This window comes from Hyperolius riggenbachi, chromosome 8, assembly GCF_040937935.1.
Source record: "Hyperolius riggenbachi isolate aHypRig1 chromosome 8, aHypRig1.pri, whole genome shotgun sequence".
Classification (NCBI taxonomy): Eukaryota; Metazoa; Chordata; class Amphibia; order Anura; family Hyperoliidae; genus Hyperolius; species Hyperolius riggenbachi.
The window spans coordinates 82,410,771-82,434,246 of NC_090653.1; the positions used below are offsets into that span (position 1 = coordinate 82,410,771).

Here is a 23,476-nt window from a genome sequence, read left to right on the forward strand (position 1 = left end):
AAACAGAAATACAGCTCACGCGTATCGGAGCAAACTTATGGCTACTTAGTCATAGCTCATGACTAAAGGAGTCATACGTTTGCTTTGATACGCGTGAGCTGTATTACTGTTTGTCCACAATTGCCTTAATAAAAATTGGACTTTTATACTGAGATCAGTGCAGCAGAATTCTTATCTACTACAATCAATTGATCAGTTGTAAAGAGGAACTGTAGTGAAAATAAAGAATAAAATCTTATTTTCATACAATATGCCTTCATACATTATTTAGTCAGTGTTTGCACATTTGTCCATTGTAAAATCTTTCCTAACTCCAGTCTACATTCTGAAATTGATCACGGCAGCAACATCTTTAGTTCCGTCAGGTGATGTCTGCAAAATGTTTGGTTACTGAGAGTTTTAAAGCAAGTATGAAATAGACCTGGTTTCCCAGAATGCTTGGGGGCTGGGGGGCAGAGCAACACTGGGGGGTTTACATCACAATATACAGCAATACGTAGATATCGAAAGTTTTCCTGATGCTGAAACCAGAAAGATTACCGTAAAAGTGGGGATTTCCAGAGCAGCGGATGCTTTTTCCCATAGAGACCTATGGTGGAAAACGCATCTGCCCAGGACGCGGTCGTGACTAGTGGAGCAGACACTGAATTAGTCCGCTCTGCTCTGAGCCGAACGCACCATCCCAAGTGGGAGCCAAGCCACCTAATGTGTCCCAGTGTGCTCTGTGTATCATTTTTTCTAGAAGAATTCACAATAACTATTGTTATGTCGCCCGCTGTGCATTTGTAGGCCGTGTCATTGCGGAGGAGAGGCGGCCTGACAGAGAACAGGGAAGAGTGCAAGCTCCAGACCAAAGAGGATCTGACACCATTCCAGTTCAAAGACCAGACAGGACAAGGATACAGATCAGCAGACCTTCATTCACTATTGAAAGACTTGCGCCCACCGTTCCTCCACAGCGCGAAGACACTGCAGTGGAGTTACCTTCACAGGGTAAGTCATAGGTTCAAGTCTGCTAATGTGATAACCTTTTGGATTCAAACTGATAGTCATCATGAGAACTTTCCTTTGTTGGCAAGTAAGCAGGGTGTTTTTAAGTAAAAATATAAAAGCTAAGAAATAACCCAACATACCTGTATAGTAAAGTAGAATTTTCTCCTTTGGCTCCACCCCAAGTCCAGAGTGGGGTGACGCAGAAGTATGCAGTCTGTAGTACCATCAAAGCCCCGCTCCATCCCACCACTTGACAATGATCCCTGGCCTTCCCCTTCCTTTGTGATGCAGCACTGTCCACAGACTGTCAGCCTTATGCCTTGTACACATGCTAGATGGTCCTTGGCTGAAAGATTGCACCGTGTCATCGGCCCTCTTCCTCCTCTACAGCAGCAGAACAGGTTGCTAGCCTTTAGACTAGCAACATGTCTGTATAGAACTTGTCCCTGAACTGTCACCCAAGGGATCGAGTTCAAAATCATATGATTTGCAATGTGGGGATGCAATGGGAAAGGGGGGAACCCTTCAAGACCCTCAAGATAAGTTAGTGGGGGCAATAGGATCAAGTGCCAGCAGCTTTTCACTATGAAGGCATTGGTACTCTTTAAGGGAAATATAAGCATTTGTGGAAAAAAAAACATACAATACTTCCAAGAATACTTTATTTACAATGTATTTATTTTAGGAGACTTAGGGCTGGTTCACATGGGCGTCTGCCCGGCTTTCTGTGGCGTCGTGTTTGGTAGTGTTGTGGCGGCGACGCATTCAGATTTTCAGCAGTCTTCACGTAGCTTTCGGATGCAGTCGGCGTTTTTCTTCCCCTAGGGAAACATTACCCGTGGCGGTTAACTGCCCCAGGGCGCTACATGTAGCATCCAGGGTCAGCTTGAACGCCAGGGAAAAATCGGGACCCGAACGTCGCGTTCGCATAAACGCCGGTAAAAGCCTGGTACAAACGCTCCCATTCACTTGAATGGGAGCGTTTAACGCCAAGTCCTGAACGCTGGCGGTAAATGTTCTGCAGACGCCCGTCTGAACCAGCCCTTAAAAGAAATGTTTACCTTACCTGTAGTGTGGATGTACATGCCAGACAACTGCAATGTGGGCAGTGGATCTGTGGGGTAGAAGTAGCACTGCATTAGGAAATGTTGTGCAACACTGATGTATTTTACATCCATTTTTTTTCATAAAAGCTTTACTTCAAGGTAAACATATGTTTGACAATTGATATTATGAAAATGAGAGGGAAGCAAGCATATTTTTAAGTATCGAGAGGCATAAGCAGGCACCATGGCCATCTCCTTATCTCAGGGAAAACAGTATTAGTCATATATGAAAATTCACTCCATCCAATCAGTCTTTTGTCTGAAATCAGTTAGGAATATCTACAGTGGTTCAAAGACACCTCCTGGGGTGACATGTAACATGAGGAGGTAAACATGTCTCTGTACAGTCCCAGTCCTACATAGAGCTAAAATGTGTTCCTTTTTCTTTTTGCTCCCTTTAAGGGTTAATAATCCAGTGCAGTTAAATGCAGTCAAACTGATAACTAATTACAGGTCCTAAATCTCCTGCGTGGCTAAGCAAAATACTTGTAAGTGCAGGGAACAGATAGAAACTTCAACAGTTGAATAAACATTATCAGTCAAAGCTTTAATTTTTTACCCTTTAAACCAAATGAAGGCAATGGAATTTCAAAAAAGTCCAGTTTAGGATTAGGACTAGAGATTACATTTTTTATCTCATTCGTTTATTTTCAGCTCAGGTTTGTTTTAAGGGTCCGCCATAAAAATACACCTAAGTAGCGCTAGTGCACTTGCGGCTGTTTTGGATTCACTGAACTCTGCAAAATTTAAAAACTGCTACACTTGTCATAACACAAGTACATGTGGAACTGAATTCATTATGTCAAATAGGCAACCGTAGGTATATAAAAAAAAAGACTTATAGAAGCATGGCATGTATTAAAGCTAGCAAGATATTGTAAAAAATACCCCTTAAAGAGACACTGAAGCGGAAAAAAAATTATGATATTATGATTTGTATGTGTAGTACAGCTAAGAAATAAAACATTAAGATCAGATACATCAGTCTAATTGTTTCCAGTACAGGAAGAGTTAAGAAACTCCAGTTGTTATCTCTATACAAAAAAGCCATTAAACTCTACGACTTTCAAAGTCGTGGAGAGGGCTGTTTTCTGACTTTTATTATCTCAACTGTTAGTTAACTATTTACTTTTTCTCTGGCAGAGGAGAGGTCATTAGTTCACAGACTGCTCTGAAAGAATAATTTTGAATGCTGAGTGTTGTGTAATCTGCACATATTATAGAATGATGCAATGTTAGAAAAAACACTATATACCTGAAAATAAAAATATGAGAATATTTTCTTTGCTGCTAATCTTCTAGTAATTATTCATAGTACACAACCAATTCATTATATCATATTTTTTTTTTCCGCTTCAGTGTCTCTTTAACACATTGTAACTCAAGGTCCCATTTACACAGATGTTCCAGCCGACAGCTCCTTCCTTCCTGAATATCCACCACGGGCCTCTACTGCTTGAGCTTTAAGGGCTGGTGCACACTAAAAGCACCTCTGAACGCTTTTAAAAACACCTTTAAAAAGCACTTGGTTAACGTATTTGAATGGGATGGATCACACCAGAGCAATGTGTTTTTCTCTTGCAGCATTTCTGCGCTTTTCTGAGGTGATTCAGCTTCAATGTTCAGTATAGGAAAGTGGAAAATTGCTCTAAAAAGCACTAGATCAAAGCGATTTTCCAAGCATTTTTGTTACAGAAGCTGTTCCAGCTCTACTGTAACAAAAAATAAAAAAAAACTCTTCACAAAACACTCACTAGGTATGATTAGAAAATCGCTAGGCACATGCCTTGAATCGCTCTGAAAAAAAAGTGCTGAGCGTTTGCTATTACGCTAGTGCTTTTTGGTGTGCACTGGCCCTTACTATGGTTAGTCATAGCATCATACACTAGCATTCAGCAGCAACCATGTGTTCAAAGCACATATCAGCCACTGTTTGGATTTGTGCACTTCCAATTAATTGAAACTTCTAATCAGAAATGGTCTTACCGCAGTGGTAATCGGAAAACGATATTCCGTGTAAATGCCTCATTACCGCAACTCTGAAATTTGACCCCAATCACAGAGCTTGGAAGCACTGGACCAATCACAGGCTTCAGAATTTTTCTATGGAAATCAGAATACTGTGGACCAATCACAAGACTCAATACTAAAATTCGGTAGTATCAGAGTTTAGTGATTGGTCTAAAATTTCTGTGGTATTCCGATTTCCTTGCTCCAATACTAATAATAGTATTTTTTACTTTCGAGTGTTGTTATTGGCCTAAAATTTAAAACTTTAGGCCAATCAATGGACCGGAAATACTTGGTAGTATTGGACCAATAAAAGCATGCAGAGGTTTACCCTGGAAATCGGAATACCACAGAAATTTTAGACCAATCACAAGACTCAGACACTACTAAGTTGTGATTGGTTGAAAATTTTTGCGGTATTGAAATTTCCACAGAAAAATTATTTGGCCAAATACAGGCTAATCAGAGAATTCAGTAGCTTATCAAAGATGTCTGCATTATAGCAAACATCTACAAAATATAACGGATTCCGCAAAAAACAACTTTTTTTTTAATTACATAACTTTATTAACGAAAACTTTTTTACAAAAAAACTTTTCCATGGAAATCAGTGTAAGAAATCCGTGGAATTGGCATTTTCAGTAATCGACATTTCCGACTAGCCCTATTTCCAATGATCACTGGACCTGCAGATAGCTTAGAAATTGAAAGCAAGAACAAGGTGCCTATTTGAGAAGAGTTACAATGCTACAATCCATGAGAGATGCTGCTGCATTGAGAGCACACCTGTGTGTATTATCATGAATCGTCCTACATGCAGAATTCCACCTCAAGTCAGGCGAAGATGGTTGCTTAGCAAAATAACATTAAAAAAAACCTGCTGGAATGTTCAGTGAATTAGCCTGAAAGGTGCCCATAATGATAGAACCTTGCTTACAATCTTACCATATATTATATATATATATATATATATATATATATATATATATATATATATATATATATATATATATATATATATCAGGAGGAACTGCCTAAAGTATTCATTAAAAGTATACTCACTCAGTTTACCCTTCTACTACTTAGACTTGGTAAGATTGTACAATAAAGATTGTGTCATCGATAGACACCATCAGTGTGTGTCCACATACAGGGCAGCATGGAGGCGTAGCATATGGGCAGCACGGTGGCGTAGTGGATAGCACTCTCGCTTGCAGCACTGGGTCCCTTGTTTGAATCCCAACCAGGGCACGATCTGCACGGAGTTTGTATGCTCTCCCCGTGTCTATGTGGGTTTCCTCTGGGCACTTTTAGCCATTTATTTAGGAAAGGGTTCTTTACAGTAAGAGTGATTAAGATGTGGAATGCATTGCCACAGGAAGTCGTTATGGCAAACTCTATACCTGCATTTAAAGGGGGCTTAGATGCTTTCCTTGCGTTGAAAGACATCCATGGCTACAATTACTAGGTAATGCCTAATGATGTTGATCCAGGGATTTTATCTGATTGCCATCTGGAGTCGGGAAGGAATTTTTCCCTTTAGGGGCTAATTGGACCATGCCTTGTAAGGGATTTTTTCGCCTTCCTCTGGATCAACAGGGATATGTGAGGGAGCAGGCTGGTGTTGTACTTTTATACTGGTTGAACTCGATAGACGTATGTCTTTTTTCAACCCAAATAACTATGCAACTCCGGTTTCCTCACACTTCCCAAAAACATACAGATAAGTTAATTGGCTTCCCCCCAAATTGGAGATAGACTACGATACATACATGGACATATGACTATGGTAGGAATTAGATTGTGAGCCCCTTGGAGGGACCGTTAAGTAACAAGACAATACACTCTGTACAGAGCTGCGGAAGATGTCGGCACTATATAAATACTAAATAATAATAATAATAAACTATACACAATTATTGGGTAGATGTTTCAGAATTCCTCTGCCATTTCCCATATTCTGCCTTGATAGATATCAAATGGTTGGCCTCAAGACTGCATGTACAGATTATTGTGTTTTCCACACAATCAGGTGGTCAGTGTGTGGATACAAATACATTAGTAAGTCTGACTATACTATCGAGTATAACCAAATCAATTTCAAATCTGACTGCCCATAGTGAAGGTCAGGGAGGAGAGTGGCATCTGGCAATGTATGGGCAGCTTTAGGAGAGACTCTTCATACATGTGTCATAACTCTACATAAGTATGTAAGAGGGAGACATTAAGTTGGAAGTAAACATAAGAAACAATTTATCACCTATGTTGTCAAGCAACTTTCTCCATGTTTCTGAGGACTGGAATCTGTATGAAGGTGGAAAGAGTCTCTACAAATCAGAATTAAATGAGCCTGTTCTTTGGTTTTCAGAGTCAAACCTGTGTGAGCTGAACCCTCAGATCTGCGGCCCCGGACGCTGCGAGCCTCGGCCTGGGAGCTACACCTGTGTCTGCAACAATGGCTACTGGCTGAGCACACAGGGCACGCACTGTATCGGTGAGCTGTCTGTCCTCTCCTGATTCTCATCACTGTCTCTTTCCAAAAATTTGAATGTTTGCTTAAAGTGTATCTTCAGTCACACAAATAGGACAGCATCGCTTTCCATGTAGCCAAGTAAAATCTGTTATGGCAGGGAGTTGCTATTATAACGGGGTCTCATTTACAAGTAGTGGAAATAGCATGATATTCCAGATCAGCCAGTTTGTTTATTAAACATGAATTATCATTTAAAATAACTTGCGTGATATATTGCTGATGCTGGAATGAGGGGAGAAGCATTACTACACAAGACAAGAAGGTCTTCTCTGTCCTAAACTCGGGCAGCTGCTTAATTTTTGCCCAAGTTTACCTTGCATCGGTTTTGATAAATCTGCCCCACAGTGTCTTTCTCTGTCTACAAAGATTCAGTGAGATCTGGTACTCTACAGATATTACTGTAGATAACCTACTCTACACAGATCTGTCCTGTGGTTGGTCCTTCATTGGCGGCAAATTAGAGAGTTGAATAAATATGGACAATCGGATCTGAAGTATGTTGGCTTGTGTTAGCAAACACAGGTGACTAAAGGCTTGTACGCACAGTAGAGGTAACTCAAGGTGTGTACACACCTAACAACTCATGTCGACCGTCGGGGACCCGATCCCCTTGGCCGACATCGATGGGCCGGCCTATACAGATGAATGTTAACTGTGCAGCTGACAATGTGCGCTGTTGCTATGAGGGGGGTGGAAGGACGACGGAGTAGCACGTGCGGGATGTCACGCAGTGGGCGGGGTAACGGTGTCTTCAAAGAGGTTGGCAGCCGCTTAGCCAAGTTGATCCCCCAGGCGTATCGCTTATTAAGCGGCCATATATGATCGGGGTGGGTGGAGCTGTACACATGCTTGAGGTGGTTGTTATTGGCCGCCTCTAGTCAGGCCTGTGTACAAAGCTTCAGCCGAGATGGCCATTCTGTGCTGTCATGGTTTAGAGTCTAGCATATGAAGAGCTACCCACTGATGTCGATTAGTGATCCAGCATACTGTATCTCTAAACAAAATGAGCCCATTGTCTTTTTGCTTAGGCAGAGTTACACATGTCTGTTTTTTTACGTGTTTTCTGCATAGAAAAATGCATTTAAACTGGGTACGCATGTTAATCAATAGGCTAGATCACACTCTAATTCATTTTTTGCGAGCAGAAAAAAACCTGACATCCCGCGCTATAAATCTACACATTGTGTGCCTTTTCTCTATCAGTAACATAAGTTGCTGTGAAAAGTTGCTGTGAAAAAAAGTGCAGAAAACTAAAAGACGAGTGTTACCCCTGCCTCACCCACTGAAAGCTGTTTGCTTGTGCACCACCGCTCGACCTCCTCTCCTTTCCATTGATCAGAGCATGCTTCTTGGGTACAACAAGTAAGAAGGGAAACAATACGCTCTGGTCATTTTTTTTAGGCCCTATTTACACTTAATGCATTGAGTGTTGCATTCGATTTTGGCAAATGGGATGCGATGCAACTATTTTAAACGCTATAGCAACATAGAGGGTGATATAGCGGCTGGGAACGTGGAGAATCACTCGCGTTCCCAGCCTGTCGGCGGCTGTCACCGAACCCGGAAGAAGCTCCCGGAGGGGACAGGAAGATCGGAGCAAGGCTGCGAGGGCACCATACAGCTTCAGGGGGCTGAGGGATGCCCCAGGTGAGTAAAAATCATTTTTTATTTTTGACTTAAGTATCCCTTTAAGTGTAAATAGGGCCTAAATAGAGTGTGAACTAAAGATAAAAATGTCTACTACTATCTACATAGGGTGCTTTATTATTTGAACTTTATTTTCTAGAATGAGTATTTAAATAAAGCAAGCAGAAAGAGAAACCACTGTATTTGCCGCTGTATAAGAAGCACTTTTTCTCCACCCAAAAAGAAAAAAGGGGGGAGAAAAAAATCCCTGTGTCATATGGCGAATGTAGGGAATCCCCGACTTCTGAACACCCAACCCCCCCCCCCCCCCCGTGTCTCCTGCTCCCCGTGTATGTATAGTTAGTAGCGTTGGGAGCGTGTCTCACCTCATCCAGTGGCACCTGCGGCAAGTGCAGACCTCACATCTCTGGCGCTACTCCTTTGTTGGCCTCTGTTGATGAAGCGATCCGTCACTAGGGGAGTCATGGAAGACAGGAGAGGTCTGTGCTCGATTAGGTTTAGTATATATTTTTGCCCTGGTTTTTGCCCTCTAAACATAGGTGCCTCTTATATTCTGAGGAGTCTTGTACGGCGGAAAATACGGGTATCTCACTTATCGCCAGATAAACCATAGCAACCAATCCGACTGTAGATGTTTCTTTACTATAAAATTGTTATATAAATGAAAATGGGTTGTTGCTATGGGCAACATGCATGAGTTTTCCAGAAGTGGGAGGGTTCTAGTTTGGTCAGCGCTTCTTGGCTGTGCTTGCTGTTGGACTCCTTCCGGAAATTAAATAGTTTGCTGAAGAGTTTATTTTGTATTTGGAGCAGTATGCTCAGTCCAAATCTCTGAGAGGATGCATTCTCAGGGTTTCTGGTTTCCAATTAAAGGATATAAAAATCCAAAATGCTAATCGGATGAAGAAACAAACAGAGAGGCTCTATCTGGCAGTTCCCCCATACACAAGAATGAGAGCATGACGTGGGAAGTGCAGCCTGGAAGTCTGCTGTCAATGATCATGGCGCCTCTCACCTCCTGTTACTCAATCCTCTCAGCAAGGGTCACCATAACATGCACATGTGTGAGAGAGAGACAGACGGCAATGCCTGCAGCATTAAAGAGTACCTGTCAGCATCATAATATGACATAATATGACATCTGTCTGTGCTACCTTGTTTTTAACAATAGCATTAATACAGTGATGATCATGACATTCTTCCCCTTCCTTCCCTCCTAATTGACTGGGGCAGAGCAAGCATGTACAGCAGGGGCCAAATCTGCAGCGGTTTCCTGCAGGCGAGTCAGATGGGGAAACGCTGTCTAGTCGGGCAATTGCTTGCCATTTGAATCGCATGCAGGTGTGACTCTAGACGGCATGCTGCAGTTTCCCGCAGCACACACCCAAATTGGATGCATTCTCGTATCCAGGCCTGGTCCGCCCATCATGGCGACGACTTCCTCAGGCGGCAGAAATCTGGGGGCAGTACCAGGCGGAAAAAAGGAAGTGAAGAGAGTGCCTGGTCAACCTATACTGGGGCAACTGTACCTGGCTAACCTATACTGGGGGCACCTATACCTGGCTACCTACCTATACTGAGGGGAGCTCACCGCAGCTATAATGTGCAGTGCAATTATCGGGTGCTGTACGATAATTCCAGTTCAGGGGGGGGGGGGTGCGGGGTGCATCCTCACAAGTTTGCCTCAGGCAGCAAAAAGTCTAGAACCGGCCCCCCTAGCATCACTGGGAGTGCTGGCGTGCGTCCTGCAAGACACTCGGTGGCTCAGTGTAAACTGGCCCTAAGTCTCAGTTCAGATACTTTGAAAATTGCGCAAAAGGTGGATCAGCGCAACACCAGGCCGCCTCCGAATGGCCTCCATCAGAGATGCGCTGAGCCCCCCCAGGAACTACAAACGCACCTTGAACCCAAACAGAAGCTCTGCATATACACCAAAAGCATGGCTGTTAAGTGGGAGCAGCTGACCAAAAACGAATTACATTAGTACATAGCAAGAAAATGAGCAGCGCTACTTAAAAACAGACTAGTGCCTACCTGCAAAAGAGTGCAAGCCCCACTTGTGGGGTCGAATACACACCGAGCATACACATGACCTGTCTACCACTAGAGGAGGATGTTGGTTTCCATTAACAGCTTGCATGCAACCTATTAAGTACTCGTCCCTCCCACTGCGAAGAAGTCAATCCTCCATGGGAGGGGCCTAACACTAACTAAATCCTAACCTGGGGGGGGCTCAGCGCATCTCTGATGGAGGCCATTCGGAGGCGGCCTGGTGTTGCGCTGATCCACCTTTTGCGCAATTTTCAATTTTCGATTTTATTTGATTAGCCGCACCCAGGCTATGCATATACATAGATTAGGATTTAGTTAGTGTTAGGCCCCTCCCATGGAGGATTGACTTCTTCGCAGTGGGAGGGACGAGTACTTAATAGGTTGCATGCAAGCTGTTAATGGAAACCAACATCCTCCAGTGGTAGACAGGTCATGTGTATGCTCGGTGTGTATTCGACCCCACAAGTGGGGCTTGCACTCTTTTGCAGGTAGGCACTAGTCTGTTTTTAAGTAGCGCTGCTCATTTCCTTGCTATGTAGTTCAGATACTTTAGTGGGCCCTGCAGAGCCGTACGTATTATAACATCACCGGTGGGCTGGGCGCAGGGTGAGCCGAATGACAGCTCACATTACTGCCGTTCAAATCCCCGGTGGCGTTAAATGCTATCGTTCTGTCGTTCTGACACGGAGGGAGAAGTAATTCGGGTCCAGCAAATTACTTAGCTGAGGAAACCCCCATGCTGGGGTTTCAGCAGAGCTCAGCAAGCATCTGAGGAAGACACAATCTGAAGCCTACTAAAGAGTTGAGCAGAGCATCAGAAAAGCACATAACACTGAGTATTCACATTAAAATCTGTAATAAAAACAAAACCCCTCTGGGGGATAATTACCTCGGGAGGGGGAAGCTTTTGGATCCCAACGAGGCTTTCCCCGTCCTCCGGTATCCCGGCAATCCAGCACTGTAGCCCCCCGAACCGCTGCATGGTAAATATTTACCTACCGTGATCCGCAGGCGCGAGTCCTTTGTGCATGCGCAGTAGAGAGGATATGATCAGGTTCGGCTATTTCCGCCTCACCCGCACAAAGAGCTGCTAGTGCACAGGTGCAGGATCCCAGAGAGGTAAATAAATCACAGCTTGTCAAGCTTGTCGGGGGAGGTTTCAGGGGAGACAGCAGCTACAGGGGAAGAGGAAGCCTCATTGGGACCCTGAGGCTTTCCCCTCCCCAGGTAAGTATCCCCCCAGAGGGCTTTATTTTAAGTACATGGTCTCTAGTTCCATCTTGTGGCCAGTTAGCATATACACAGTTGTTGCACATATCTACTGTGCATATTGTATAAACTGTATACTGTATATTGAGTCCAACATTTCTGTCATTTGCTCCAAAACATGGCTACAGAAACAAGAATGTGAATCAGGAAAGAGGAGAGAGGATTCTTCTCTGACAATATGTGCACCAATATTTCAGGATATAAACAAAACACACATGTGAATCCCTCTAGGCGTGCCATGCACAGCTGCGGAGATTTGCATGCCTGATGCGAAATTTTGCAATGGACTGTCCGTTTTTGTTTTTCCTGCACACAAATTCAGAGGCAGCCTATTGATTTTAATCGGCTGCGTTTCCCCAGTGTTCTCCCAGGCTCTTTTAGCTGGGTGCTCCACCTGGCTAATTTTGGGGAGCACCCGGCTGTCATCGACTCACCTCCTCATCCTCTTCCTATGCTGTAAACTGAGTTGCGCAGAGAAGCCCCTCTCCTGCATTTCCCCGTCATGCCCCACCCAACCACTTTTTCATGCCACCTGGATGGGAAATTTTTTGGGGGAGAACACTGTTCCCTGTCTGCATTTGTGTGCGGGGAGATGCTGCAAATCGCCACTAGTGGAAAGCAGCCCTAATGCTATGAGTCTGGATACTAATATTCCATTAGGGCCCTTTTCTGCTAAACAAGCACAGAGTGCCAAGAAAAGATGATTTCGTTCTGCAGGCGTCTTTTCTGATTGCATGCTATTTCTTTTTTTAATTCAATTGCAAAGTCTTGATCAGTTTAACTATATGTGCCAGAAATGCAATAGCAGAAAAAATGCAGATCAACCATGACTTGTGCTCTGTCATAATGATATGTGTCTCTTCTCACCACAGACATGGACGAATGCAGACAGAGGCCAAGCCCTTGTGCCAATGGGCGATGTGAGAACACAGTGGGCAGTTACCGCTGTGCATGCTCTGCAGGATTCAGCACCAATCCACAAGGCACAGAGTGCACAGGTCAGCCAATCACAGCCTGTCCAGATTGTAAACATATCCTACGATATGTACTGTATTTTTAATACCAAAATGTTTGAGATCTCTAACCTTGCAGTATATGGGCTGTACAGACATTATGGGCTTGATTCACAAAAAGGTGCTAACTCAGTTAGTACGCCTAAAAGCTTTGGGCGTGCTAACTAGGGTGCTAAAGCTTTTATTGATCGCGCGCAAAGTTTAGCGTTGTGCACGAAACATCACACCGGGTGCCCCTAAAATGTTGCACCAGGTGCGTCCGAAAAGTTGCACCGTAAACTTTGCACGCGCTAACTTAGCGCAAAACTTTGCACGTCCTAAAGGGCTTTAGGCGCGCTAAGCGGCTTTTAGGCATGCTAAGTTAACACCCTTTTGTGAATCAAGCCCTATATATTGTAACACTGTATATAGCCTAAACATCCCCTAACCCAGGGGTATGTGGGCTAAATACTGCGCAATCTACAATTGCCAACCTCCTACTTTAGGATGTATGACCATAACATATATACTGTATGTAGCAAGGAAATGAGCAGTGCTACTTAAAAACAGACTAGTGCCTACCTGCAAAAGAGTGCAAGCCCCACTTGTGGGGTCGAATACACACCGAGCATACACATGACCTGTCTACCACTAGAGGAGGATGTTGGTTTCCATTAACAGCTTGCATGCAACCTATTAAGTACTCGTCCCTCCCACTGCGAAGAAGTCAATCCTCCATGGGAGGGACCTAACACTAACTAAATCCTAACCTATGTATATGCATAGCCTGGGTGCGGCTAATCAAAATCGAAAATTGCGCAAAAAGGTGGATCAGCGCAACACCAGGCCGCCTCCGCATGGCCTCCAATCAGAGGTGCGCTGAGCCCCCCCAGGAACTACAAACGCACCTTGAACCTATATACTGTATGAATCTTCCTACACCAAAATGAAACATATATATATATATATATATATATATATATATATATATATATATATATATATATATATATATACACACACACACACACACACACAACCCCTGATCAGTGAAAATATTAAAGCCACCAATATTAGGTCCCCTTGTACCAGGAATTGGATTAGGCCTGCCAAGCCTTGGACTCCACAGGACCTCTAAAGGTGTCCATTAGTATGTTTGCAGCAGATCCATAAAGTTCTATAAGTTGAGTGGTGGAACTTCTGTAGATCATACTTGCTTTTCCAGCTCATTCTACAGATCTCCAATTATATTAAGGTATAGGGAATTTGGAGGCCAAAGAAAACGTGATTGTGTAGACCAGGCCACCTTCTTCCATTGCTCCTTGGTCCATTGTTGATGATCATGCCTTCAGTGTAGGAACTTTCAGCAGTGGACAGGGGCTAGCATGGACACACTGAGTGGTCTGTGACTACCCAGCCCCATATGCACCAAACAGTTTTAACACCTTACTCTCATGGCCAGCATAATGGGTTCTTTCACAGTAGCTCTTCTAAGGCTATTGCAACATGACAATGACCTAAAATACATGGCCAAGGCAACAAAGGAGTGGCTCAAGAAGAAGCACATTAAGGGCCTGGAGTGGTGTAGCCAGTCTCCAGACCTTAATCCAACAGACAATCTCTGGAGGGAGCTGAAGGTTCAATTTGTCAAATATTAGCTTTGAACCCTTACTGCATTGCAGAGGATATGCAAAGATGAGTGGGCCAAAAGCCCTTCTGAGATGTGTGTAAACCTGGTGGCAAACTTCAAGAATTGTCTGACCTCTGCGATTGCCAACAAGGGTTTTGCTACCAAGTCATCTTTTGATAGGGGATCAAAAATGTATTTCACTCATTATAATGCACATCAAGCTCTGAGTTTGGGGAACTGCGTTTTTAAGGATTCTTTTGTTGTTATCACAGAATACTCAAGCAGCTCGGGGTGACCCAAAGCTACTAGGAAAGTATAGGGGACTAAAAGAGACCGAAAAGCCCTCCTACTAAAACTGGCTTCTTAAAACAGAAGGTATTTGCAATAATTCAGGTTAAAGTGAGGTTACCCACAATGCACTGCTACTGAAAATGCAAATGATCTCTTTATGCCCCTGAAGCCAGGCTTACATCTGGAATCACTGGTGTATAGAAAGCCTGTAGCTTATACATTTTACAGAGGCGCATCAACCCCACATGCACTGAGGAGACCCAACAGTCTGAAACAGGCTGTCTGTATGTTGGGTTGATGTGGCTCTGTAGATTTTAGAAACTTTAGGCTTGCTATACACCAGCAGTTCTGGATGTAAGCCTGGCTTCAAAGGCATAAAGAGATCATTTGCATATTCAGTAGTGATGCATTGTGGGAGACCACAATTGATCACTTAAAGCTGAATTATCACAAATACCTTCCGTTTTAGGAAGGCAAACTACACTGTTTGTTGTTGTTCTGTCTCTCAGTTACAATAAGCCTACCATTACAATTATAGACTGGTCCTTTCTTGGTCAGAGGGCAGATGAGCACAATCAGCAGGGGGTCAAATACTTCTTTCCCTCACTGTATCTGCTAATTCCAGGTTAGACATACTCTAATCCCAGAGTGAATAAGCTATATACACCTTCAAATTCCAGAGCATACGAGCTTTACGCATGATCCAATCCTCGGCTGCAGAGATCAGTCGCAGCCTCTGGGATGAGTATATATCATATATCTTTTCATGACTGTATAAACAGCCTAAAACATGCTGTCTCCGGGGATTCTATATCAGATGCATCCTTTAGTTCCAGAGCGTAAAATCAAATCCACCCTCTGATCTCGGAACATATAAATCATGTTTTCTATTAACCAATGTATACATGACATGAAAGAGAGTATGTGCATGGAGTTTGTATGCTGTCCCTGTGTTTATGTGGGGTTTCCTCTGGATGCCCCCGTTTCCTTCCATGTCCCAAACAGATAATGGCTGCCAAACTGTTGTGTGTGTGTGTGAGACATACATTTAGCTTTAGAACCCTTTAGAAACAGCAACAGATGTAAATACTTCTATCCGGTATGTAAATATGGGGAATAAATCAATGTCAGACATGGTCTGTTTACATCTCTTAAAAGATTTTCTAGCGGACCACCAGAAAGGCTGTCCCTGCAGATCTCACTTGTCTGCAGTGGTGGGAAGACATGTTCAGAACATTTTAGGGGTCTGTTTCTGAAGTGGTGGGCCCGGTACACACCAGCCTATCTTTATATCCATTTAACAATATATCTGATCAAAATGTTCAAATTGTTTGTTATTTGGAAGGGGATTCTTCTTCTGCTGACTGACTGAAAACAACCAAGAAACGAACAGTTTCTCAATTGTTTATCAGATTTGGTGGTGGTATCACTCAGACCTGCACATAGCACACCATGGGCCATATGCAATTCAGTTTTTCACCTGAGTTTTCTCCTAGGTGATATTTTCAAAACTTGTATATTAAAGTTATTTTAAATCAAAGATGAAAAATTATCTCCTAGGAGAAAACTCAGGAGAAAGAATGAATTGCATATAAGCCCCTATGTTTGTACAAACAGCTAGTGGATAAAGCCGAGACAAGTTTGGGAGTACCGCAGCTGGATAGTGTACTGGCTAAATACATCACCTTCATTGACATAGGAAACCAACGTTCAAATCCTGGCTGGAACCAGTTACCTATTCAGTAAGGAGCCTGTGGGCAACACGTCCTAATGTTCCAGGGCAGGGGCAAACCCAGGATTTTTAAGGGGGGGGGGATCCTGAAAGGTCTCCCTCAGTCCTGCACAATACAGTATAATAATATGGTAGGACATCATGCTGGGTACACATAATGCAATTTCCCATCCAACTGACAGGATCTGACGATTACTTCCTAAATGTCCGATCTGCTCCCAATTGCCAATGGGATCGATCAGGAGCAGTTTGGATACAGATAATAATGAGGACAGCCGATATTACTAACGAAGGGGAAAGTGAAGCATTCACACAGCAGGGCACAGGGCTGTGCTCATACCTGACTGTTAAGTTCCCTAGAGCTGCTCCATGCTCTGTACACAGGCTGCCGCTCCATGCTCTGTACACAGGCTGCCGCTCCATGCTCTGTATACACGCTGCTGCTCCATGCTCTGTATACACACTGCTGCTCCAACTGTAGCAGGGAAAGAAAGGGGGCGGTGCTGTGAGCTGCAGGATACCTACAGATACTCTGGTGTCTCACACCTTGTGCCTGTTCCCAGACACTGCACAGGCCCTGGTCTGAAGGGGGATTCTGGGCAACTGTAATCCCCCCTTACGCTTGCCTATTCGGGGGAGGGGCTACTAAGCGTGCCATGAGTGGCTGCAGCTCTCATGTGCTTGGAGTCTGACGGGAGAAAAGTGTGATACAAATGTTAGCATTATTCTTACATTGATTAACAGGGCATAGCTATATTGGGCCATCCTTAACACAAGAGGGAATGGTCGGGAGCTGGGGGGGGGGGGGGGGGGGGGAGGGCTGGTTATATACAATGCAGAGCAGCAGCGGAACATTATTCATTACCTGCTCACGGTGGCGATACAGGACCCTCTTCACCTTTTCTTCAGTTCGCAAGTACCGTGCAGCCAGCCAATCCCCATGCGGCTTCTGTCCCATGTCATGTGACAGAGACAGAAGCTGTATGGTGATTGGCTGGCTGCACGGCACTTAGAAACTGAACAGGAAGTGAGGAGGAGCTGTATCGCAGTCGGGAGCAAGTAATGTAAAACGCTCTGCTGCTGCTCTGCAGGACCGCTCCCCCAGTTCATGCCCCCCCCCCATCTTGTAATGGCGGGGGTCACGGGGGCTATTGTTATGCCCCGGTAAGGCATTCCTATCCAGTCATTTACCAATCAGGAACTTGATAGAAAAGCTTGATCACCTGAGAAGTTGGCCACAGCGCTGCATAATATGTTGGCGCTTTATAAATACAATAAATAATAATAAAAATAACAGATTCCATTTCGTGTACAAGCCCTAAACCTCTGTATACATTTTACATTTTTGCCACCTGAAACAATCTTTTGACACAGTTTTCCAGCAATCACTGTACAGACAAGCCTGCCTGGCTTTCTCTTGAACAGCATGTACTGTCATATGGAGTTGGAAGGGAGGTGCAGGTGTGAACCCAATAAGAGTCCCAACCTGGAACAGAATTAGCAATAAGCCAAACAGCTGGGAGTCACCTGTACAGACATCAAAAATGATTATGAACAGTTGTTATGGACTAAAAACACGTTCTGCCTGTAGAACGCTTTTGCTAGCTATCTGTTTTGATAACTAACTGAACAGCAGTGAATCCAGCAGGAGGATGTGAATAGATCCACAAGACTTTATAAAGAGACGGCAGAGTTCATAAATCATTCATATCCCCTAATCCCACAGAATCCCAATGAATCAAATTTCTCTGTTCCTGGCATCCACAAGCCAGACAAGCAGGATTTTGGACTTGTAAAAATCATATTTTGAACTACGGTATTTCATGTTCATGTTTAAATCAGACAAGACAATAACATTTATGTTGCACTTTTCTCCTGGTGGACTCAATGCGCTTGAGTTGCAGCCACTAGGGCGCTATAGGCAGTAGCAGTATTAGGGAGTCTAGCCCAAGGACGACTTACTGAGTAGGTGCTGGCTTACTGAACAGGAAGAACAAAGTACAACATGAGTTAAGGGCATGACTGGTGCCTTAGGCCGGTTTCATATCGGCAACTAGCATTTTCATTGCGGTGTGATCGGATGATCGCACCGCACCGCCAATTCTTGGCAGCATAAGTGAGGCTCTATACTGCTCACTATCTGTGGTGGAAAAATGTATTGCAAGTCATTTTTCAGTCGCAGAGCCAGATTACATTGCCATGCCATCAGTACCACAACGCTAACGCTTAAAAGTTTTAAAGGACAACTGAAGAGAGAAGTATATGGAGGCTGCCATGTTTATTTCCTTTTAAGCAATACCAGTTGCCTGGCAGCCCTGCTGATCTTCTGCCTCTAATACTTTCAGCCTTAGACCCTGAACAAGCATGCAGCAGATCAGGTGTTTCTGACATTATTGTCAGATCTGACAGATTAGCTGCATGCTTGTTTATGGTGTTATTCATACACAACGGCAGCTAAACAGACCAGCAGGGCTGCCAGGTAACTGGTATTGTTTAAAAGAAAAACATAGCAGCCTCCATAGTCTTCTCACTTCAGTTGTCCTTTAAATATCTGCAGCTTCATTTACTTATATAACTTTTACTGCAGATGATTTCCTATAAGGCGCTATTGACCAAGCATCAGATGTGATGCTTCTGGCACATCGCATTTGATCTGAAATGTCCCATAGACTTACATTGCTTTAGCTTCACCTTGCGCTAAAAAGGATAATGCAACACAATGAAATGTGCCAGTGTGAAAAGGGCCTAACAGTAAATAAGGATGAAACAGACTGATGATGAAGTACACAATTTGTAATGCATTACTGTGTCTTTAAAGAGAACCAGAGATGAAGCACCCTCATGTATTTTACCTTATAAATCAGTGGGAACGTGACAGTAAACCCCTAATCTGCTCTTTGTTTCATTGTTCTCTGTTTAATCTGACTGTTATCACCTCTGATAACAATCCCCGACTGAGCATTCAGTCTGGCTTTGCTACGGAATTATAGCGGAGTCTGTCTTCTCTGGTGTCTTTTCAAGCCCAAGCCTGCCCCCTTGTGGCTCTGTTATAATGACTCGGCAATAATCATTCACAGCAAAGCTAGACTGAATGCTAAGTCGAGGATTCTTATCACAGCTGATAACAGACACTTAGCAGTGAGGATGAAACAGAGAGCATGGTAAGTGTTTTCTCTAATGTTCCCACTGATATATATGGTAAAATACATGAGGGTGCTTCGTCTCTGGTTCACATTAAGTGCCCATTAACAATGCAATCCTACGGACAATTGATCGCCTGATTCAAGCTTTATGATTGATCGTAAACGATCGGTCGTGCCCACTAATGGATGAAAAACTGCTCACCAATTAGATCAGATTGATGGGATTGATCCAAAAAACGGAACGATTCCATAAATCTTATTGAATTGGATAGCAATTTTTTGTCCGTTAGGCATGACCGATTGTTTATGATGGATCATAACAACAGAATCAGACGATCGATTGATAATCTGTGGCAATGTATCAGTAATGGCCACCATAAGGCCTCGTTCACATTAGGCAACTCATATGGCTGTGCGCTCGGGATGCAAGCGCACCCGATCGCAAGCCATACCCGTTGCCGTGCGTTGCTGATCCCATTTATTACAGTGCGCTTTGCCAAAAATGCGTGCAGCAGCGCACATAGTCTGAATGTCAGAAGTGCTCTCTATGCACTTCTGATGTTCTTGCTGATCGCATACCATACTTGTTTCCAAAATGCGCACGGCAGCGTGTATAGTGTGAATGAGCCCTAACACCATAACATAGTCCGCATTTTTCACTGATGCAATGAATGATGCTATACAGAATTTGTAATACAGTATATGCTCTGTAATAGTATACTATGTGCTCTGTTTTTGAATCACAAGGCAAACAATGGAATATTATACTGAACTTATGTTACTGAGTAGAGTGTAATATAGGACCTACGGTAATACCTATTGTTTAACTGCTGTATTGTATCTATTTGGCATGTAATACTAACCTATCGCTTTGGTGAGAATTTCTGCTACCCTACTAGTATTGTATAATACGTACTATCACCCCTCAGAACTGGCTAATTTCCTTCTTATTTACTCCATATCATTATTATGATAATTATTCAGTAAGGAGAACTTGGGCAAGATTCCTGCTATTGCCTACTGTGGGTGCCGTTCGTGTCATATGTGTGATATCGCATTTTTTTCTTTTAAGTGACTCAAAGCACCAGAGCTACAGCAGCTCTGGTGCTTTGAGTCACTTAAAAGAAAAAAACGCGATATCACACATATGACACGAACGATCGTTTTCATATGTGTGTACGTAGCTTCAGAGTCAGAACGACTCTGAAGCTACATACACACATATGACAACGATCGTTCGTTGTGAACGACGAACAAACTTTTAATTGACGATCAGGTCGTTACACACGATCAGGTTGTGTGTAACGACCTGATCGTTAGAACGAACGTTACATCACATAAAGCAACTATTGCGTTTGCGCATAAAAATTAAAAGTTCCATGGAGAAATAGCGAAATGCGCATGTCAAGCCTAGTACGAACAACCATTTACAACGATGTACTACTTTTGCAAACGATCGTCGTTGGAAAAAATCCGCCAAGCTAGATCGTTCGTTTTTAACGATCTAGCTCGTCCGTCGTTAGACTTAATGGTCGTTGGCTGCTTTTTTTTTAAACGATCGTCGTTTGAAATGATCTAACTATAGTCGCATGTGTGTTCGCACCTTGAGTCTTGTCATGTTGGGGGTATTGGTGGTTATTATCCTAATTAACATTGTAATGATTACAGAGTAATCCAGGCACCAGATCCGTCTTTCTTTTCCTCAGTGACATAGCTGTACATTGCCTAATATGAAGAAATGCATAAGACAGAAGACATTCTTTTTAACCCTTTCTCTTCCTTGCAGACATTGATGAGTGCAGCAGTGGACAACAGCTCTGTACTAATGGCCGCTGTGAGAACACCCCCGGCAGCTACCGCTGTGTCTGTCCCGCAGGATTCAGCCTTAATGCACAGGGCAGGGCCTGTGTAGGTAATGTACAGATTAATTATACTAATAAAAACATTCAAAAGAGCTCTTTAATCTGTGTGATCCAATCACATTCTAGTTTACAGGCTAGTTGCAACTGGAAAAACAGAATTGCAAAGCAACAGAGTAGACATTCGCATTGTGAGTTACGCACCTGGGCCCATACAATTCACTTTTTCTCCTGAATTTTTTTTATCTTCTATTGAAAATAACTTTTTAGCAGTCTGCAATTAAAAAAGTACCAAAAAGTAATTGGAAAAGGTACAATCAAAATTATTTTGAGCATTCTCTTGCATGCTGGAGATTTAAAAGGCATTTTTATTGACTGGTTTAAAAATATCATGCAGGAGGAAACTCAGGAGAATACTTTAATTACATATGGGCCCTGATACGATGAATACAGTGAAGCATACAGTATATAAAAAGTACAGTCATTTACCACAAAGCTCCACTAACCTATGAAGAGAAGGTTGTGCTAGCAGATGAACGCCACTGGCTATCAATCTGTCAAATAGGAATCTTCTAGATCCAGAATATTTCCCACACATATTCCCCAATCCTCCTCCTGATTACGTTCACTGTAAAAGTTCAGAAATAAAGTTTTCAGATACTTTAAAGCGAACCCAAGCTTCAAAATCTGCACTTACCATGTTGAGAGGGAAGCCTCAGGATCCTAATGAGGCTTCCCTCGGTTCTGACAAGCCCCCCCGTTGCATGTGGCTCCATGCTACTGCGAATGCGCTGGTGGGCTCAGTCGGCTTTTGCACACACAACAGAAGAGGAGTTGCGCTCAGCATAGCGAGGGAAGCCTCAATAGGATCCTGAGGCTTCCCTCTCTTTAGGTAAGTATCTAATTTTGTGTACCCGAGCTTCAGCTATGGTACACCTTAAGCCTTTGTTTACCACTTGAGGACTGCAGGGCTAAACCCCCCTAGTGACCAGGCAATTTTTAGCTAAATTGGCCACTGCAGCTTTAAGGCCAAGCTGCAGGGCCGCACAACTCAGCACACAAGTGACCCCCCCCCCCTTTTCTCCCCACCAACAGAGCTCTCTGTTGGTGGGGTCTGATCGCTCCCCCCATGTTTATTTTTTTTTTAAATAAATATTATTGTTTTGGTTTTTTTGTTAAAAACCCCTGTTTCTTTAAGTTTATTCCCTCCCTCCCTCCCTCCCCACAGCCTACCAATTACGGCGATCGGCTGTCATAGGCTTCTGCCTATGAGAGCCGATCGCTCTCTTGTCCCCCATGGGGACAGCCGTGTCACACGGCTGTCCCCAGTGCAGCGCTGCTGCTCCTCGCAGCGCTGCACCTAGTAAATAGACGGCGTGATCGCCGTCTAGCAGTCTCCCGAGCGACAATAGCCGCTCGGAGACTGAAGGCGGGGCGGAGCTCCGCCCTCCGAGCATGAGATGCGCGCGCACCATGCGCGCGATCTCATGCAAAACAGAGCCCCAGGACTTTACGGCAATTGGCGTTAGGCGGTCCTGGGGCTGCCGCCGCGGCCACGCCTGCTGGCGTGACGCGGGCGGCAGAAGGTTAATAATAACCCTCCTTCCACCCCCAGCCTTCTCACACTGAACAATAAGGACCCCCTCCCCTTGTTATACTCACACACCACTTTGTCATTTTGTAAATATGTAACTAGAAGATAAGCATTTGCCATTACTGCACAAAATGCCTAGCCAGAGGCGTATCAAGAGGGGTGGCAGGCATGGCGTGTACCATGGGCGCCACAGCACCATGGAAACCATGCCTGCCCCTGTAATTCCCCATCACTGAGACGTCAGCTCACATTAATTCTGTTATTTGGGGAACATGGCTTCTTAATTTATGTCTGAAGGGCGCACTTGGCTTAGTGTTAAAAAAAAAAGAGGACAGAGAGGGAATAAGAAGAGATATTTCCAAAAAAGTAACTTCAGCAATATCCAGAGCCCAAAAATACAAGCAACCATAACATATGTACACGAGAAAGGATGCTGACCGGGGGAGGAAGGATTTGCAATTTCAGTGTTTATCATAGGCTCTATATTACTCAGATACATCCCTGTACCTAGCACAGCCATACCTCCCTGTATCACAGCAGCTGTTACATGATTGGATGGGGGACTGAGCTCTGACTTCCTGCGATGGGAGGGGGAGTGAGGAGGAGGCACTAATTTGTCAGTAGT

General features: G+C 43.8%; 2 protein-coding genes across 29 annotated transcripts in view; one reads left to right on the plus strand and one right to left on the minus strand.

Annotated features, from left to right (window-relative positions):
• HIPK4 (homeodomain interacting protein kinase 4) overlaps positions 1–23,476 on the minus strand; it is a 546,520-nt gene that overhangs the window by 368,546 nt on the left and 154,498 nt on the right. For 15 of the 23 annotated variants that reach the window (XR_011023519.1, XR_011023518.1, XR_011023521.1 and 12 more), the window contains one exon: positions 2,060–2,107. The gene's annotated coding sequence lies outside the window, so the exon portion shown is untranslated. Of the gene's footprint in view, positions 1–2,059; positions 2,108–8,654; positions 8,963–21,461; positions 21,508–21,763; positions 21,886–23,476 lie in introns of those variants that run through there. The other 8 variants (XR_011023522.1, XR_011023517.1, XR_011023528.1 and 5 more) reach the window with 4 other exon arrangements.
• LTBP4 (latent transforming growth factor beta binding protein 4) overlaps positions 1–23,476 on the plus strand; it is a 312,121-nt gene that overhangs the window by 221,912 nt on the left and 66,733 nt on the right. For all 6 annotated transcript variants that reach the window (XM_068250800.1, XM_068250802.1, XM_068250803.1 and 3 more), the window contains 4 exons: positions 790–993; positions 6,478–6,603; positions 12,483–12,608; positions 21,185–21,310. In XM_068250800.1, the coding sequence (XP_068106901.1) occupies positions 790–993; positions 6,478–6,603; positions 12,483–12,608; positions 21,185–21,310 (582 nt within the window). The remainder of the gene's footprint in view (positions 1–789; positions 994–6,477; positions 6,604–12,482; positions 12,609–21,184; positions 21,311–23,476) is intronic.